This window comes from Corylus avellana, chromosome ca4 (genome assembly GCF_901000735.1).
Source record: "Corylus avellana chromosome ca4, CavTom2PMs-1.0".
In the NCBI taxonomy this organism is placed as follows: Eukaryota; Viridiplantae; Streptophyta; class Magnoliopsida; order Fagales; family Betulaceae; genus Corylus; species Corylus avellana.
Window position 1 is genome coordinate 7799913 of NC_081544.1, and position 19589 is coordinate 7819501.

Sequence of the window (19589 nt, forward strand, 5' to 3'; positions counted from 1 at the left end):
TATGAGATGAATAAGATGAATAATATAAAGATTAAAAAACAAGCAGAAGATAGAATCAGAGAGAAAGAGAACAGGTTCAAAGTGCATTGCCATGCAAAATAGCAAAGACGAAACGTCTTGTTGAGCAACCTTATATAACTCCACTAGACCTTTTGGTAACCATTTGTATACACAGTTGGGCAAAACCCAACTAATACCTTTAACACGTGGAATATTTATTGAAATGAGAGTAAATGATGGAGTCAAGATTTGAACATTTGATTCTAATATCATATTAAATTACAATTTAGCGTATAAACTAAAACTGAGATGAATAGTTAATCAATACTTTAACACTGTCTCTCACTTATGAGTTCAAACTCTTTTTTAATAGATAATGCATAACACGTATAATATTTAATTGAAACGAACCCTGCACCAAGGGTGAAGTTAGCCCTCGGCAGTACTCCAAAATATATATATATAAGGTTGAACCCTCTCAAAATTAAATTTTTACCCCAAAAAATCTTTTATCATTTTAATCTTTCTCCCCAAAAAAATTTTGGTTTCCGTCCCTAGCCGTTTACTTATTAAAGGTACCCGCCAAAACCGGCAATAAACTCAAGCCGATCTGAGATTTTTAAAGGTACCCTTAGGTTGTCATACATGTGTCTTCCACACAAAAAGACAACAGGTGATGGATGTTTCGTGTTTCTGATCTCCAAGTGCAACGGCCAGTCAACCTTTCCTTCAACATAAAGCAGCGGTAAAAAAAAAAAAAAATTAATATTTACTTTCCTTTAATTTTTTTTTTACCACGTAATTAACTCGTATCAAAATTTTATGAAGCTTTTTATAGAATTTTTAATTAAAAAATTCAGATATTATTGTAACTAACCGTAAATTTTGACCCCTTGCCCTAAACAATCTTCCACCGGCACGTGTCCGTAGAAGTACTTAACTTGCACGTGTCAGTTCTCAACTGAGTTCCTTGAATAGCAGGTGAAGAATGTAGAATCCCGCTTTAGAGACTACACAAAAAAAGAAAGAAAAAAAACGCTGAAACGTGAATGAGAGGATTTTGAGGGAGCTGAGACAGCGCGAGAAATGTCGAGAGACGGAGAGGAAGAGAGTGTGGAGGAGGGGGCACCTTCGAGCGGCATCATCAGAGTGAGAGCGAGGCATGACCCTTTTCTGGTGGTCTGTAGGTGTTTCAGCGTCATCACCGCCGCCGTCGCCCTCCTCTGCATTGCAGTCAATGTTATGTCCGCCATTCGATCCTTCGAGAATGGATCTGATGTACTCTCTCTCTCTCTCTCTCTCTCTCTCTCTGTGTTTATGTGTATATTTTCGTGTATGTGTAATTGGAGTGGCTATGTGGTGATTGTAGATATTCGATGGGATATTTCGGTGTTACGCGGTTCTGATTGCGTGCTTTGTGGTTCTGGCTGAGACGGAATGGGCATTCATACTGAAGTTCTGGCAGGTTTGCTTTGTTGATTTGCGTTGTGAATTGTTGTTTTAACGAATTTGAATTTGAATTTGAGTTTGAATTCTATTGGTAGTTGTTCTTTGGAGCAATTTCTCACCCTTAATTCTTGATTCGGCTTTCATTTCTTTAACTCTTCCCTTTATGTGTGCACTTTTTTATTGATAATTCTCCTTATAGTAGGGAAAATATATGTGTACATGTGTACGCACATATTGTTATGAAGAAAACCAATGGGCAATGGACCACTGTTTTGGACGTCTTTTACAATGGTTTAAATTTACCCTTTTGGTGGGCGGACAGCTGCCAGAACAATTGAATTTCACTTGGAAGTGGAAAAGATTAAACATGGTTTTTGAGATGTTGAGCATTTGCCTTTTTAATTTAATTACCAAATTTGATGTTTTTGAATATGAAATTTCTGATTGAGACCTGAAGTTGCTAAACACAAGACTACCAAGGCAATTATTAATCCAGTTACCATAGTTATCAATACCAAAACCACAAAAATATAAAATGAAACAAAACACAGGTTTTGGTAACGAAGTGGAAACTTTTTAAAGAACTATTCAAAAGTAAAACCACGCTAGGGCTAGCCAACCCTAAAGTAGCCACCATAGAATACTTATTTACAGATTGATCTTACTTATAAAACCTTTGTAACTCCAAAGACTCAATTTGTAACCTCGACAAACAACGCATTCACTTTCCACCACAGTGAAGACTTTTGGCCTTCTTCTACATAGATCACCATCACAAACAAACCTTGTCTGTTGCAACCCAAAACTTTGGTGGTTGAAGGTTTTCTGTGATTTGGTTGATAAAAACAAGCAGAGGAATCAAATCTGTTTAGCTCAAAAGGTGTTTAGGAATGTTTCTAAGAACAATGCAAAATAGCCTCTAGGTCTTATGAAAGTTGTAGGTCATTAGGCTTATATGGGTAGGGAGAAAACAAAGGTTTTAAAGCAAAGTTGGCTAACAATTAAATTGCCAGAGGTTGTCTCCTTCGAATGGAACTAATTCTCGTTCGTATGCAAGGTTTCATAGATTCATTGCCGATTTCATCACCTCAGCTGAACAAGCTTCGATTGAGCTTCTTAGGTTTCAATCTTAAGACGATGACTGGTTCGATTGATTGAGCTATTGATCAAAGTCTTCCAAACTTCAATTCTTGACTTTTGTTGACAACCCATTTTAAGTCAGTAAACATTAGAATTAGAAAATGGTCGTGAAATACAAAGTTGTAGCCCTTTGAATCGGCTTTCTACGCCACCAGGGTTGCCGTCATTTGATACCAAAATCAAAAGATATTGTCGTTTTACTCTGACTAGGCCATTACTGGACAACATTCATAAACTTGAATTTTTCATGTCTTAAACCAACTTTTACAGCGACTTAACTTGTAACACCCCACCCTAAATGATATAATATTGTCCGCTTTAGGCCAAGCCCGCACGATTTTATTATTAGGTTTACCCCAAGGCCTTATACCATTTAGAGAGAGCATGCTCTATATAAGCACATTCCCTTTCTCACACCCAGGTAATGTGGGACGCCACAATCACCCCCTCTTGGGACCCAGCATTCTCGTTGGCGACTCTTATGGGCTTGTGCACGTTCTCCCCATCTCAGGCTGAGTTCGGCTCTGATACCATATGCAATACCTTGCCCTAAATGATATGATATTGTCCGTTTTTGGCCAAACTCACACATTTTTATTATTGGGTTTAACCCAAAAGGCCTCATACCATTTAGAGAGAGCATGCTCTATATAAGCACATCCCCTTTCTCACACCCAGGCAACGTGGGACGCCACATAACCCTTAACTCAACACTAAACATTACAACCCAAAAACCATGTTTTAACACATGAATTGCCAATACAAAAACACAACCTAACGTACTTGTTGCACATATAGAAGGAAGTATGGGTTTGTGATTCTTTGATAGATAGTAATTGGTTGGGTTGAACTAGTATTGGCATGTTGGTAGTTCAATTTGACATGAAATTCACCTGTTTGAGAGTTCAGATTGTAATTTCTTCTTACCGATCGACTGCGCGTTGCAGTATTATTAGGTTTTATGAAATGCTTTGATCTTATTATGTTCACATTGTAATCTTATGGTGGTTGAGTGATAGGAACATTTTCATTTGATGTTGAAACTATTATTTATTTATTTATTTGGGACTATTGGCACTTATTTTCTGGTGTTAGCATAGTTCTTCCTTCTCTTCATTGTTTTAGGACAGGTGGGAAGTGTGGTGTGTTTGAACGTTGTTCTAAGTGCATCTATCTTATGCATGATTAGGCTCTTCTTAATTCTTATATATATATATATGCAGAGGGGGAAGGGAGATTCCTTATAGTAGTATATTACTCGTGTTTAATCAAGATTCCTTTTATTTTAGTGAGGTATCAAAACCAACCTTCAATCAAGGGTGTTCTCTTCCAGCGTAAGGCATGCCAAAGAGTCAAAATATCCACATGATATGATTTGTGGAAATGAAAACTTGGCACTGTAATTCAAGAAACTTAGAATTCTTTATTATTAGCCATTTTAATAGCTTGTAAAATCTTATGGTCCTTGATTCGATTCTTGATCTGATCATAGAAACCTTCCCATCGATCTTAGCTAGGATCCCGATTTTAACAACCCGTTATTATCATAATTATAATCATCACTGATTTGTATGTTCCTCAATTGGAAGTTGCCACCTATGTAATCTGTTGTGCCTGGGGCAACTCCCTCAGAGGATGGAAGAAGGGTGCTGTGTTAAAAATGCTAATATAATCCTTGTACCAATAAAATGAAAAAAGTAGTATACATAAAAATATTAACTGGCAACTATCCTTTTTAATTTCGGTTCTAGTTGCTTTTGTCAGCATTGACAGCATAACGTTCACATGCACCTACCTTTTTTTTTTGGATAAGTAACGGTAGAATGCACCTACTAGTACCTAGCAATGTTTTGTTGTTTAATTAATATGCCGAAGCATGTGCCTGATTATTATTTATAGACCTTTATGAAATCCAAATATCTGACCAGATACGTGTAATCATTTTGATAATTGATCTTACTTATCAAAAAGATCACTGATCTCATTATCTCATTTAATATTTCTGTCACCATTTTTGCAGGTGTTGGAGTATTGGGCTGGTAGGGGTATGCTGCAGATCTTGTATGTCTACAATTTAGTAATAATTTCGTGTTTTCTGCCTGTATATTCCCTCTCCTTCGCAATGTCTTGATTACTGTTAGATTCCCAAGCCCAATTAACCCAAACCTCAGCCATTATTTCAAACCCTACAATTTTATCTTTAATAGTTGGGCTGGTGAGTTGTGTTTGATTTGAGCCGGCGACAAAAAGAGCAGCTTAGGTTGGTTGGTTAGTCTGTAAGACTGTAATGCAGCCAAACTCATTTATAACTAACACATGACCAAACCACATAAGCAGGATATATAATTAGAACTCTCAAGAAATTATTAGACTTTCTCTATAAAGTACTTTTAGATTCATTTTATACACAATCTGACTGAAAAATACATCTTATTTGATTTCTGAATTCATGAACATTCTCTCCAGTGTTGCTGTGATGACAAGAGCTTTCCCTGACTATTATGGGGTGCGGAAGGAGCTTGTTCTTCTTCAAAACATATCAAGTTATATGCTTCTTGGTTGTGGTGTAGTGTATTTAGTTTCGGTAAGATAATGAAAAGCACATATTTTTAATTCAGGAGTTACATGTGCATAAGTGTATGTGTGTTTTTTCCCCTCTTCCAACAAGCTGGCATATATATGGAGCAGCAACTCATTCTGTTCAAATTTGTAAAACTGAATGTTTGCATCTCTTGATAAAACTATTTTTCTTACTCAATTCAAATAGGACTCATACTTATTGTCGCTCCAATTATTCAATGATGCCTTTCCTGGTTGAGGTCAAAGAAGTAGTCGACTAATCAATAAGCTATATCAGTCTCCTTTTATTTCTTATATCTTCTGAGTTTGTTGAGCAATGAGGTCACAACAATTTCTATGCCCTATATGTAACCTATTGTCTTTTATGATCTAGTGTTTTAGTTGAGTTTTGCAGAAAATCTTGTAGTTTAGCTTCCTTTTCTTTTTATTTTTTATTTTTTATTTATTTTATTTTATTTTAAATTTTATAAGGTAACAATTTCATTTCTTGATACCTGACCCAATTTCAAGGGACTTCTGTGCATTGGACGCCTTAAACGTTTTCGGCAGCAGAAAAAGATTTCAAGGGACCAAGCAGTGAAGGATCTGGAGGTAAGCTATTATGTTACCATAGTTCCATAAGTGACTGAGATATCAGACAACATTATTGGTTGGACTTTTCCTTTCAGGATTGTTTTTTGTTTATGAATTGTATGTTGCGGTGTACATCAATTTATCAAGTTTTACTCATGACTTAGATTTATATTTGGAAAAGTGGAAAAAAGGAATATGAGGCTTTTGTGTTATCACATCTTTCTAGTTAAGCTTGCAAGTTGAAAATTTTAAACCTGCTATTGATGACAATATCTTAAATCTTGGATTTCAATTGGTAGGATTTAGGAGAGTCTACAAATTATGAGGCTGGTATTTAGTTCATTTTTCCAAAATACTTTTCCTACTGAAAGCGTTGGACGAAGTCTTTTAACTATATTTGGTTTATGTCAGCTCATCAAGATGCTTTGTGGTACTTAGAAAGGTCATTACCTATCATTGGTCCCACCAAAGTGGGTTTCTCCTATGTATAATAATAAGGAATATCTCTTAGGTAGTTCCGGATATATTGTAGTGCCAAAGAGGCTGTGTTTATTACTAAAAATTTTTGCAGGTTACGTCAAGTTCTACTTTTCATCATCTTATTGAAAACATGGATGGAAAGTAATCACTATTTAATTCCCCCTTTGGTTGTTTTCTAAAATTTGTAATGTGTTATCAGTTGGAACACATTAAAATTGTACATTTTAGAAGGTTAATGACCTCATGAAAAATCATATGTAATAAGTAGGCTTCTGTAATTAGTGAGGGGGCTCCATTATGCTGTTTACGGTGATAACACTGGAGGGTTGGATTTTACACCTTCTGTGTCTATAGCCGATTCCTTTGAAGGCCTGTTGACTGGTGAAACAGGCTTAAAGTTTCACAAGTTAGATTTGAAGCACTTAGCAGAATGAGTGGATGGCAGATGAACATAGGGCTGACAATTTTTTGTACGACCTATGAACTCAACGCGAAATTGGCAGGGTATGGTCGAGACATCGTGCTCGTTTAATTAGATGGGTTGGGTTATGGTTGATCTATATAGTCTTATATTTATGTTTTAGAATAATATGAACCCAACATGCAACATTTAAGACTAGTAATTTTCGACATGATCCAAGAACCCTACACAAAATTAATGGGCTAGGGATGAGAGATTTGACATTTTTAATTAAATAAGTTGGGTTAGAGTTGATCTATATAGTTTTATACCCATATATCAATACGACCCAAACCTGACATGCAAACATGAATTGCCACTCATAGTTGAATGTAGTTTTGGAATGATGTTAATTCTTTTCCTTCAGCTGTATGTATGTTGATTTGGTGCAGAAACTTTGCTGTGTTAACTTGCTTTGCTGACAATCACAGGAATTGGCGCGGCGTAGAGAGGAGCTTGAACAATTGCTTATTGTGGAGAGGGTGTGAGACGATTTGCATGAGTAGGCCAAGGATATTGAGGTTACCAGAGGCAAGGAAGCCAAAGTGTGGGAAATCTGTCCTTTTGAATTTGTATTTTTGTTGTACACACTAGTTTGTGTCATTGTTTGTGAATGCCACTCAGTTGCCATCTTGGAATTGAATACTTGGCAGGAGTCTAATAATTCTGTATACTTGTACAGTTAATGCAAAAATGCGTTTTGTGCTCGGTTTGGATCAACTGCTAGCAATCATAAAAGGGTGGCTGAACAACCTTTAAATGGCTAGGGAGTGGTTTGGTCACTCTCAAATCGGTTATAGAGATGGTTGAAACCACCCTATTTTGTTTTTTGTAATATTTTTTTAAAAAAACAATATTAATGAAGCATATGAGACAACTGTTATATTGTGAGTGGACTTGACGTGATACTGTTAAATTATTATAAAGAATATGGATGGAAGAACTGTGTTTATCGGATGAAGCTAGATACCATCTACGATACTTTTTGAAACCAAATGATTTGTTTGATAACACGTTTTTTTGAAGCCAAATAATTTGTTTAATAACATGTTATACCACAAGTTCATGGTACCATAGATGCCTTTAATTAAAAAAAAAAAATTAAAAAAACACACCAAAAGTGAGTCTACTCTCAAATTCTCTTTACAAAAATAACAAAAATCAAATTTAATTTCAAATTTTTTATGAGAAAGAGAAAAATTAAATCTAAACTATTTAAAAAACTATTAAATTATAGCACCTAAACCAAAAAAACCATTTATGAAAATGATCAGAAATTGTAAGCATCAACATGAGAGAGTATGGCTGATATACAAAGCAAATTTCCCAATTTTACCCTCGCGTCGGAATTCAAATCTACAATAACACATAAGTTCATAACCCGCTTCCCGCTCACCAACCCCGCCTCTCCCTCTCTGTCTCTAAAGCTTTGTTTTCACTCTCTGAAGTGAACCCTGTCTGTGAGAATCTCTCTCTCTCTCTCTTTAACGGCGTGCCACTGGATCGGCTTCACTCACAGGTACGTTTCTCTCCGTTACTTCATCAATCTTTTTTGTGCATAAATCTATGGTTTTTGTGTTACTATACAAGTTTGCTTCGAATATTTCAACTGCCTTGTCTCGAAAAACTGTCAATATCTCAGATCCAGATTGTATGCGATTTCCTCTGATTTCCGTCTGGTGTCTGAGCAATTTTAGGAAACTACAATAATCTACACATTAAAATCTTAGGCCGCGTTTGCCTGCTTCTAATTCACTGCCTCAGAATTTAATTTCAAGTTATTATTATTTTTTTTCACTTTTAAAAAGAGAATGAAAAAGGAGAACTGCAAAGAATAAAATATTTATATATTCACGCTCTTATATGTGATATAAATTTGTTGTTCTTAGTTCTTATTTTCCTTTGAGCTTGATCAAAAATTTCTTGAGCACAGTGTTTAGGTCTTCATATGATAGGATAACAAATTCAGATGAGCCATTTTTGGAATTGGTAATTTCAGCGAGTCCAAATTGTCCAATTGAGATCTGATTTTGCAAGGGCAGATAGAATTGGATGGGGACTTGAATTTTATTTTTCATATTTCAAATGGTTGTGGTTGTAGATTTATGTGTGTGTGTATTTCAAAGACTAGAATGGTACTTCATTGTACATGCTTGGTTTCCCCCCCCACCCTAAAATACTTTGGAAAGACTGTAAGAGCCTACATCCACGGTAGAATCTCGTTTTTTTTTTTTAATTTGTTATAATTCCATAAGTCTCTCGTATATACAAATACATGGTGAGCAATTAATTAAGGGGAAAAAAAATGGAAGACTGTTCTGGCATGTTGGTGCAGCTTTGGAAAGTGGGATATGCGTTCAAATGGTGCACCGAATAAGTATTGTGCAGAAACTATGATGTTTAGTTTTCGTTCATGTTCATCTATATCTGGTTTATATTACTTCATCAGAAACCATCAAGAAGGAAGTGTATATTGAGATAGTTGACTGAAAATTCTAATAGTGTTTTGGAGGGAGGAAATATGAGGGAATGGCATGGAAGGAACCATGGACTGTTGCCGTTACCTTATTTGGAAGATAAAAACAAGTGAGAAAGAGATTGGAATGAGACATGCTGTTCCCAAGTGTAATATTATATTGGAGGGCATTTATGTACTTGTACAGTGTGTGTGAATTATAAATAATACATGAGCAGGACATGTGAAATATTTAATTGAAATGAGAGGTGAGTGATGAAAAGGTTTAAATTAAAAACTTTGCTCTAATACCATGTTAAATAACCATTTTAAATAACCATTTATCTCAAAAACTTAAGCTTATAGGATTAGATTAATTTAATAATTTAATTTATGTTCTAAACATTTCGCCTTACGTCTATGTCATTCCCCGTCTATTTCAATTAAATATTATCCATGCTTCCTATTAGCTTAAGCTTTTGGGATAAGTAATGATTTAACATGGTATCAAAACCAGAGGTCCTAGGTTTGAACCTTGACTCCACAGTTTACCTCCTATTTCAATTAAATATTTTTAATGTTGGGTCTCGCTTATTAATTAAAAGTTTGAGCCCATATGTGAGGGAAAGCGTTAAAATGTATTGATTAAACATTTAAACATTGCACGTGTTGTCCTCGCATGAGAGGGAAAGTGTTAGAATATAAATTAACATATTAATTAACTATTTCCTATCAACTTAAACTTTTTGGATAAATGGTGATTTAAAATAGTATCAAAGTTAGAGATCTTAGGTTCGAACCATGACTCCACAATTTACTTCTTATTTCAATTAAATATTCTATGTATTGGACCTCACTCTTTCTTATAAGCTTAAGTTTGTGGGATAAGTGATAATTTAACACTGACGTCTTCTTCTCAGTCCTCTTTTCTTGTTATACCGTTCCAAGGTATCATACTAAGGGTCTTGGGTTCGAACCTTGATTCCATAGTTTACTCCCATTTAAGTTAAACATTTTATCTCTTGGGTTTCACTTATTAAGGAGGGGTTTGAGTTCAGAGGAGTGTTGAAGTATTTAATTAAATTATTGAACTCGCAATTTTTTATGAGCTTAAGTGTTTAGAACGATTTCTTTTCTTTTTGTTCCTTCCTTTATGAACTTCCTAACGCATAAGGGGTGCCGTTTCTGTTAGTTTACAATTATCCATGACTTTTTTCCTCCTCCACTCACGATTTCCCTTTGTTCTATGTTGTTTTACATTCAGAGTGGTAACTCACTTTCATCGCCTAATTTTTTCAGGAGTTCTTTGAAATCCATATTCAAAAGCAAGGGAAATGGAATGCATTTATAAGGAGTTAAATGAAGTCAAGGCAGAGATGGTGAAACTAAAGGCAGAGTGCCAGATCAAAACAGAACTTTCTGAGAGCTTAAAAAGAGCCCACAATGAGCAATTACTCAAATATCAAGAAGCTAAGCAGCATATTGAGAAACAAGCCCAAGAACTAAATTCTAAGTCTGAGGAGATATCAGAAGCAAGGCAGATTCATGAAGACATCAAATCCAGTTTGCATGAAAAAGAAATTTCTCTTAGGCATTTTAGTTCTGTGAATGAAAAACTCCGAGCAGATTGTGGCCAGAAATTGCAAAAGTTGGAAGGAGAGAATAGAGAGTTGGTGTTGGCTTTGAATGAAGTGACGGCTAGAAGTAAAGAATTGGGGCAGAATGTTTGTGCAAGTCATAAGGAGATCGAGGGCCTTAAAAGTCTATTAATGGTTGCAGAGAGGAAATGTTTTGAAGTAGAACAAAGGGCTCAAAAAGCCAAAGAACTGAGGCAGAGAGATGATGTGATACTGAAATTGGAGGAGGAAAATAGAGATGTTCAGGATCAGTTGAAATGGAAGAACGAGCAGTTTAAACATCTTGAAGAAGCTCATAAAAGGCTCCAAGACCTGTTCCATTTGAGTAAGGAGGAGTGGGAAAGGGGGAAATCGGCATTGCTTGAAGAGATCTCATCCTTACAGACAAGCTTAGATTCTCAAACTAGAATCTTAGAAGGTCTTCAAACGCGTTTAGAGATGTGCAACCAAGCTTTAGCTCTTGAAGAAAGCAGGAGGAAGTTTCTGGAGGTTCAAGTATCTGAACTCAATTCACGTTTTAATAATGTTTTTTCCCAATGTGATGAAGAAAATTCAAAGATCCAGAACTTGATTGTTCCGAGAGATGAAGAGATTGGAAGGCTAAGAAACTCACTGGGAAGAAAAGAAACACTTGTAAAAGAAATGGAATTTAGAATTGTTCACCTCGAGCAGGAGAATCAAGAACTTGAGGAATCTCTCAAAGAATTTCGGGAAGCTCAAATTAGAAATGCTGGAGCTACTTCTTCACTAACAAAGCTGCGCAACAAGCTCAGGGGCTTGGAGCAGGTACATAGCAATTGTTCCACAAATCTGAAAGCAAAAGAATCAAAATTGTGTTTTCAAATAGAAAAGATGAGCAAAGAAATAGATAGTTATAAATTTGAACTGGAGGGTAAAGAAAAACAAATAGAGGAGCTCCAGATGGAGCTTGAAAGTTGTCATTCTGCAATTGAGGCTTTAAATGAAGAAATTCCTATAGTATGCATGGTCTTAAAATCAGAATTTTCAGAGGCTTACTCCGAAATATTTAATGCAAAAGCAGAAATGAAGCTGCGCAACAAAGGGAAGGAAGATATAAATTCCCCTAAATCTTATTCTGATCTTCAGAAAGAAAATGAGGAATTGACGTCCTTAAGGAAGAGGGCCAAGTCCTTGGAATGCATGCTGGCAGCCAAGGAGGATGAGCTTCAACAACATAAGAAATTGCTAAAGGAATCGTCTGAATGTCAACTTAGCTTAAAAGAGCAAGTTCTGCAGATGGAAAGTGCGCTGCAAAATGAGAAAAGAGATGTTTTTGAGGCTTTAGAAAAGGCGAATCTTGAGTTGGCTGAAAAAAGTTGTGAAGTCAGTCGAGTAGAATATGAATTACAGAAGTGGAAGTCTAATGCTGAGAGCCTGAAAGCCTGCTTTGACGAAAATCAGGAAACCTGTAAACAAATGGAGACTTCCCTTATCGAACTAGCCAAGCTTTCTCAAACAGTTAAGAATGAGAAAGAAAGCCTTCTCTGCATTGTCAAAGAGCAGGAGAATATAATTGAAGGTCTGCAGCAAGAGATTGTTTCTCTAGCAGCCATGAAGGAAGCTTTCGAACAAGAGAAAGACAGCATTCTCCTAATTGCTGAAGAGAAGGATAGTTTCATAGAAAGTTTTCAGAAAGATATTACTTTCCTGAAGCAAGAGTCCATGAGAAGAGAAGCAGAATCTGCAGTTCTTGCAAGGCAGGCTGCAGAGAAAGCCTTTGAGCAAGAGAAAGGCAGGCTGTTGCAGATTATGAATGAGAAAGACCAGAGAATAAAAGATCTCCGAGTACTGGCTATTTCATTGGAGCAAGATATGAAGAGTACAGTGATCTCCTGTTTTCAAGAGGCCACAGAAAAGCAGGTCGAGATTTATGTTCTTGGTGAAGCTATAAAGAATGCTGAGTATCTGATAAATGTAGAGATTGAAGAGAAAAATAAGGTAATTGCCAATTTAGAAACAGAAGCCTGTAATTTACGGCAGAAACTTGCATTTGAGGAGGAATCCTTGATTCATTCAAAACGACAGGCAGCACAGCTTGAAGAATTACTGGAAGCCAACAAGTTTGAAACAGAAAAGTTTATGGATGAGCAGAGGAAGATGGAGGGCTTAGTTAAAGAGCTTGATTGTGAAAAAGGAATTCTGCTTCAAGACTCCAAGAAGTTATTGACGGAAGGGCAGGATCTTTTGGTTCATATTCAGGAAATTTGTGATGAGATTGGTGAATTTTCTTCTGAGGATGTGAAATTGATGAAAATTTTGGGAAGAATATCACAGAATTCTGAGGAAGAGACTGGAGGAGCAATGAGTTTGGTGATGCATAGTGAGCTCTATGATTCTACCAGAGAGAATGCAGAATCTTGTATTTCTGGCACAACAAAGAAACCAGAACTAGAAGTAGGCGGTGATGAAAGATCACCACTGAAAGAGGTCAACCACTGGCAGCTATAATTAGGAGAACAAATTATGTCCTGAAGAATATGCTACAAGGTAATTCATTAATCTGTGATGTTTCAGAATGCCATTATGTGTTATGTGACCAGAGATTTTTTGAATATAAAGTTATTTTAATTTAGATTTAATATTATTCATACAAGTTAGTAGAATGACAACTATTCTAATTGTGTATAATTTGAGTGATCAGTTTCTGAATTAGCTCTTGGCTTCAGTTGGTTTATGATTGTTGATTTTATTCAAATCTTACCCTAATGACTTTTTATTGCTAAAACTTGTAGGACTTGGATTGGTCTCTGGATGAAGATGAAGCAATGTATTAGTATAAACTTGAAAGGCTTCTGGCATTTGCATTAGCAGCCCTTGGACCATCCTGCCGTTTGAGCTAGAACTTGTGGCAAGGAATTGATGATTGTATTCTTTTGTTGTTTCATTAGATTCGATAATTGGCAAGAGTCCATTGATTGTTTACTGTATGGTTCACGTGTAAGAACATGTGTTTGGAAAAATTACTAGGATAGTAGACACAGTTGCATATGGGCAGAAATGGGCAAATTTGTTGTGAGATGTTCAAAGTTATAGATGCCTACCACATCTATGAGCCTATTTTAGTATCACAAGAAATTGATTGACATGTGTGGGGACGCTTTTTAGTTGTCTAGGTGTCAACTATTGAATGGACAATCCGCTAGAGAGGAAGTCAAGCCTACGTACAACTCTTATCAACTGGGACCGTTTGTTGCTATTGGGGCACTGTTGGCCTGCAACAAGGCTTAAAGCTCGAAATCTCACAAACAAGAAAGCAGAACCCGAGCCACAAGCTTGGGGGTAAGACCTATGCCACATGCTAGGAGCCCCAACAACCGTGGTCCCGACAAACACTAGACGGCTGACACTTCACCCTCAGCATTGAAGGACAAAGGTAATTATCATCACAAGTTCATAAAAGATTCCTGAAGCCCGACTAGCTGGATAAGTCAGCCATGGGAATTGAGAGTAATTGTTGAGAATAAACCACAATATGAGTCTCACTCAAATAATCTCATTCAAATAAGCTGATAACTGAATAACAACCATATCCATCAAAATTCTCCTAAATGAGGAAAACAAATCTAAAGATTTATGAGACTAATATCATGAGATAGATCTCACATTGAATGTAAGAATGAATAATAACTACGTCAATCAGAATCTCTCATAAGAGAAATACACATTTCAAGATATTGAGATTTAGATATCTTTGGATACTCTAATTACTCATCACATAAACGTGGAGCATCAATAGAAAAAGCGGTTACATAAAACCCTATAAAAAAGACAAAACACATCAAGTGAAGGGGAGTGGATTTCTCTAAAAAGCTCATGTTCATTATTCAATTCACTCTAAATAAACATGCAAATTTAAGCATCGAAGCATCTTCGGCCAAGGCCAAAGATCCTTTGACACTCTTATATTTTTGCAGATAACCCATCACCAATTAGACCCTACCCAAAAAACCTGCATCCACCGTTAACCCAATCAATAGCCATTTCATTTAGTTTCAACAGTAACGATGATTACAACCCCAGCGGTAACAATGATAGCAATTCCAAATAGTAGAATACTAATTAAATGTCAACAAGTTAAAAAAATAATTGCAACATTAATTGGGATAATCCCATTAATGGAGAGAGGAGAGAGTGACTTAAGGGAGAGAGGATGTGACCGAATGGATCCGACTGAATAATACTACAGCAATAAATATAGGGGGGCGAACCCTTCCGACGGTAAGGAAAAAGAGGAGGGAAAAACACTCCTCAGGTAATCTATACAACATATCTTAAATAAATATATGTGCCGTTTCCAAATAATAGTCCATGGAAATGCTGGGAACATTTTCAATACACAGAATTCTTGTTCAAGATTAAGCAAAAATTAATCCTTTCTATTCATTTTGATCAGATGAATTTGGATTTTGAGAAAATTTTTTGAGCCATTTCTGCTTGTTCTTCTCAACTGTTTTCCAATTTTCGGAGAATCTTGTGAGCCCTTCTTGTAACGCTGTGAGATTTATCCCCTTATCAACCAAAATGCTTGTTGCACCCATTTTTGAGACCTGTAATTAGATATCACAAATATAATCAAATGGGGGGCAAAAAAAAAAAAAAAACACTCAAGAAGAGGCCTAGCTACTACACAAGCAAATGAGAAAAATGAAATTTTGATAATAATAATAAGAAAATGATTATGCATGTCATTTTTACCGCTTGAATGTTCCTATTCTCATCATCAAAAAACAGCATTGAGTTAATGGGAACCCCAGTCCTTGAATGAATTCTCTGGATGTGGTCTGTCTTGTGTGTCCAACTAGAAAAGATCTCCTGTTCAACATAAAAAAAGAATTACTTCTAACTGCTTTTCCCATACAAAATAGATACAAACTAGTCACATCTCTTTAAAGGATTCTTGCATTTATGCTCCTCCAGCTATTTAAGGCAAGTATCTGCCACCTGAATAAGCTGAATAAATAGTAAAATACAGATAAGGAACCTCCCTACTCTGATTGAGCATTAACACTTTGGCTAGCCGGGATGCAAAATTGGGTGAAAATGTAGTTGCATCTGACTAATTATTTTAGCCCAAAAATTGGAAAACTACTACAATGCTCACCAAATGTTATGCATACTATAGCTCAAAAAAAGGAGAAATACTACACTTTTCAATTTTTTTTTTAAAAAAAGTTGGTTCCCAAATGATGTGTTACCATCTCATGAGTTGGTGATATATTTTTTAAAATAATAAATATCATTGGATAGTGACACATCATTTAAGAATCAACTTTTAGAGAAAAAATTTGAAAAGTGTAGCACTTCTCCAGAAAAAGACTCCAGATAAGACATGCGCGACTTTGGAATATACATACTTTGAAAAAGAAATAATATTTAAATGAAATGGTGAAAGTGGATAGCTAAAATAGAGAGTGGGATATAGGTATTTTGGAAAAGTAGATAGCTAAAATAGAAAAAAACTGATGTTTTCAGCTAAAATGGAGAGGGAATTTGATGAGCCAGATGTGAATGCTCAGTCACCTTAAGTTCAAGGGAGTATGACAAGAATTCACATGTGAACAAATTGAACATTATATAAGTTAGGAAAAATAGCACATATACCTTTCATATTCATAAAGGAAAGGAGAGTTTTTAGCATGCATAATTCTTTGAACCATTATTGGCAGATGCTACAGCTTCCTAATGTTTATTCACTAAGATACCCTAAAGAGCCTGTAAGTTGCCGCTCATGCTGTGTTTACTAAGACAAAGAAAACATTTTGTGGCTCTTCTTATTTTATATGCAAACAAGGGTGACAAGAATACAGTAAGTATTATAAAAGCTTTCATTCAAGGGAAGAAAACATTGCTTTTCCTTGCTCACCTGGGCTACAAACATTGACTTGATGCTTAATTTGTCAAGAAATGTCTTTGCTATATCTGCAGTTGGTGATCTAGAAGCAATAGCAAGATCAATCCCTTTGTCCTTGAGCGCATATAGTATGCCTTTAGCATGGGGATACAAAGATGGCATTTCACGTTTGGACCGACATTCACTTGAAAAACCCAAAAGAAAATTGACATAAGATAAAGAAGAATCTAAGCTTTTGCAGGAGAAACTTGTTATAGGTTGTACTCATTCTAGTCTTAATTCGTTTTCAATTTTCACATGGGTTTTAGTAGATCTAGCAACAAGACTTTATTGAACATGAATTAAAATCAGAAAATCATCAGTAGGGAGAGAATAATCAATGCTGCTATTGTTGCAATAACATTAGCATGTAAAGATTAGATGCAAACGATGGAAAATGCAATACAAGTCGCATCATAGCACATTAGTCTTCATCATCCACTGATCCTTGACATGCTGTAGCACATTCTTTTGCCTTTTATCTCTAGATAATGGATTACCCATCTTTTTATTTTTTATTTTTTATTTTTATAACCGGGATATCCGTGGCTTTGCCCCAACTAGATCCCCGGGACAACGTGCAAAGTGCTCCTTTCACACGGAAAATGGATTCCCACTCATTAGAAAGAAGCCATAAAAATTAGGCACTTTTTTATTGCACACGTGCCTACTACAGCAATGCATGAGCAAACAAGCCAAACTAAACTACCAGAATATTACACGGGATAAGTGAAGAATGGATAAAAAATAATGACTAAATAAACCTGGCTTAGTAATCTAATTAGATCTTATCTCCACACTGTAATTCGAAACAATCATGTCGACTTGCAATCCGGTTTGCTGCGTGGCCACTATAGATTCCCTTAATCCCACCAATTCAATATCAATAAAAGGTTAATTCAAATGATTTAAACATTTGGAAAGTCTCGGAAAACATTATTCAATTATTGAATGGTTGAATATCATTCTAATCAAATGGTTCCTGTCAAACCTGATTTACTAATGAGACCATTAGATGGTGCTGCTCCTTCCCCTTCATGATTCAATATAAACCAGTAAGTCACCTCAATTTTTGAAATTAAATTAAAAGCATCTATCAAAATATTTGATGGTGCTATTTGCTCCACTCTTGGTCTCAAACAGGTAAAAAGAAAAAACTGCCATTTTCTTCAAGCATTGTTCTCCTACTCAATGTTCAATATTTCAACTCAACTACATCTAGAGAAGAAGACCCCATGCCCCATACATCAAACCCAATCAACAATCTTGACCATATATCAGAAGGCCACCACTTGATCTCTCTCTCTCTCCCTTTTTTTTTTCTTCCTAATACAAAGAACCCTTATGATTTGAACAAAAACCTATACCAATTTGGTGACCCAAAGGCTCAAAAAACCGTTTGGTCTCCGAGAAAATGTAGGAAAAGAAAAGAACAATATATACATAAATATATAAAGTAGAGAGGAAGAAATACCAGTAGAAAGGCCAGAGAGTGTAGTCGAGATCGAAGACAACGAGTCTGGGAAGCACTTGGAAGGCTCCAATAATCTGCAAAGCCTCAGTCTTTACCCTCTCGTCTCCCATCTCTTCTTCTCTGATCAAAACTCTGCTTTTCCCAACCAACCAATATACATATACCACCTAAAAATATCCAGGTCCTCTCTATTGATGCGACGTCGTATTACGCATGTTAGATTCTCTTGCCTGCCTTTTTCTTTTTCTTCTACTTCTTCTTCTTCTTCTTTCTTTTTTTTTTTTGTTTTTTGTTTTTTTTAATTATTTTTTTTATTTGGGTGAGTAATACAAAGGAAAAGAAACAAAAGAGTTATATATATATATATATATATATAGAGAGAGAGAGAGAGAGAGAGAGCTCCTATGGTCTAGTCGGTCCGCAAACCACCCATTTTACAGCACCCAATCACTATTTGTCACATCATTCATTTAACAAACATGCAAAAAATGAAAATGAGCTCACCCACACCAAATCAAAATGAGAAATACCCGGCGAACCCAAGAAAACCCACGCCACAACTCCTGATACCCACACCAGACCCACGGGTTTGACCTGCCTCAAATTCGCTTCAAAACCCGTTTCTAATGCTCAAAATCTGTTTCTATACCTCTAAACTCATTTCTAATGCCTCGACTAGTTTTTAATGCTTCAAAACTTGATTTTGAATTTAAAACTAAAATCTAGAAGCGGAACATTAACCCTTTAGAGATTTTATCATCTTAAAGGCCGAAAACCAGCACTAAAGAGAGTTGACCCACGGCGAAACCCACAGCAGACCTACGTTGTGGGTTTGGCCAAGTTCACGAAGTGGTCTGGCCCAGCTCTTTCATCATTTCTTTTATTTTTATTTTTATTTTTTTTGTTCAAAGCAATCTGCATTAGGACTAATGTTATTTTGGTGCATTTTTTGAGTTTTGCTTAGGTGTCAGTTAGGGATTGGGGGATGTAAAAGTGGTTTTTTAAGGAGACTCCTAACCGAAGTTAAACTCATATATATATAACCATGAGAAAATAGGGCAGGAGTTTAATGGATAAGATGAATAGGACGAGAGCATATATCTTTCTATTCGATCCCTTAAAGCTTATGTGACGTAATCTTTTATAACATTTAGTACACCGAGATTAACTTTTTGATTGAGAAGACCATGCTATATAGGTTTTGAGGGAGGAGGAGGTGATGAATATAATTACTCATCTAGTTATAGTACGATTTCTAGACAGAATGGTGTGAACATGCATGAAGAACACCAGTTAGAAAACATTAAAGCGGAAAGTTTGATTACTACATTACGAGAAACTTTTTGGTATCAAGCAAAATAAGTAGAGATGACAAAAACCCCTCCATTTTCATCCTATTTTGTGTGTATTCAGTGGCACAGGGGATTTGG

At 35.9% G+C, this 19589-nt stretch overlaps 3 protein-coding genes across 4 annotated transcripts; 2 read left to right on the top strand and 1 right to left on the bottom strand.

Annotated features, from left to right (window-relative positions):
• The first annotated feature begins 1003 nt into the window (after positions 1 to 1003).
• On the top strand, positions 1004 to 7565 carry LOC132177812 (uncharacterized). Of its 2 annotated transcripts, XR_009439798.1 has the most exons (7): positions 1004 to 1278; positions 1370 to 1465; positions 4610 to 4650; positions 5056 to 5173; positions 5680 to 5760; positions 7114 to 7229; positions 7365 to 7565. XR_009439798.1 is itself a non-coding variant. In XM_059590275.1 (6 exons), exons 1-6 carry the CDS (start codon positions 1087 to 1089, stop codon positions 7168 to 7170), a joined length of 585 nt encoding a protein of 194 aa, XP_059446258.1. In that variant the 5' UTR covers positions 1004 to 1086; the 3' UTR covers positions 7171 to 7390. The 2 variants fall into 2 exon arrangements, 1 of the variants encoding a protein (XP_059446258.1); XM_059590275.1 differs by having other exon boundaries at positions 7114 to 7390.
• A 539-nt stretch (positions 7566 to 8104) lies between these two features.
• On the top strand, positions 8105 to 14300 carry LOC132179314 (uncharacterized protein At4g38062-like). Its single transcript, XM_059592017.1, has 3 exons — positions 8105 to 8201; positions 10437 to 13282; positions 13528 to 14300. The coding sequence occupies exon 2, from the start codon at positions 10472 to 10474 to the stop codon at positions 13241 to 13243; it is 2772 nt and encodes a 923-aa protein (XP_059448000.1). The 5' UTR covers positions 8105 to 8201; positions 10437 to 10471; the 3' UTR covers positions 13244 to 13282; positions 13528 to 14300.
• A 666-nt stretch (positions 14301 to 14966) lies between these two features.
• LOC132178575 (uncharacterized) lies at positions 14967 to 18306 on the bottom strand. The gene is made up of 4 exons (XM_059591018.1): positions 18160 to 18306; positions 16659 to 16830; positions 15491 to 15607; positions 14967 to 15342 (listed from the first exon to the last, which is right to left on the bottom strand). Exons 1-4 carry the CDS (start codon positions 18267 to 18269, stop codon positions 15172 to 15174), a joined length of 570 nt encoding a protein of 189 aa, XP_059447001.1. The 5' UTR covers positions 18270 to 18306; the 3' UTR covers positions 14967 to 15171.
• Between the last annotated feature and the right edge of the window lie 1283 nt (positions 18307 to 19589).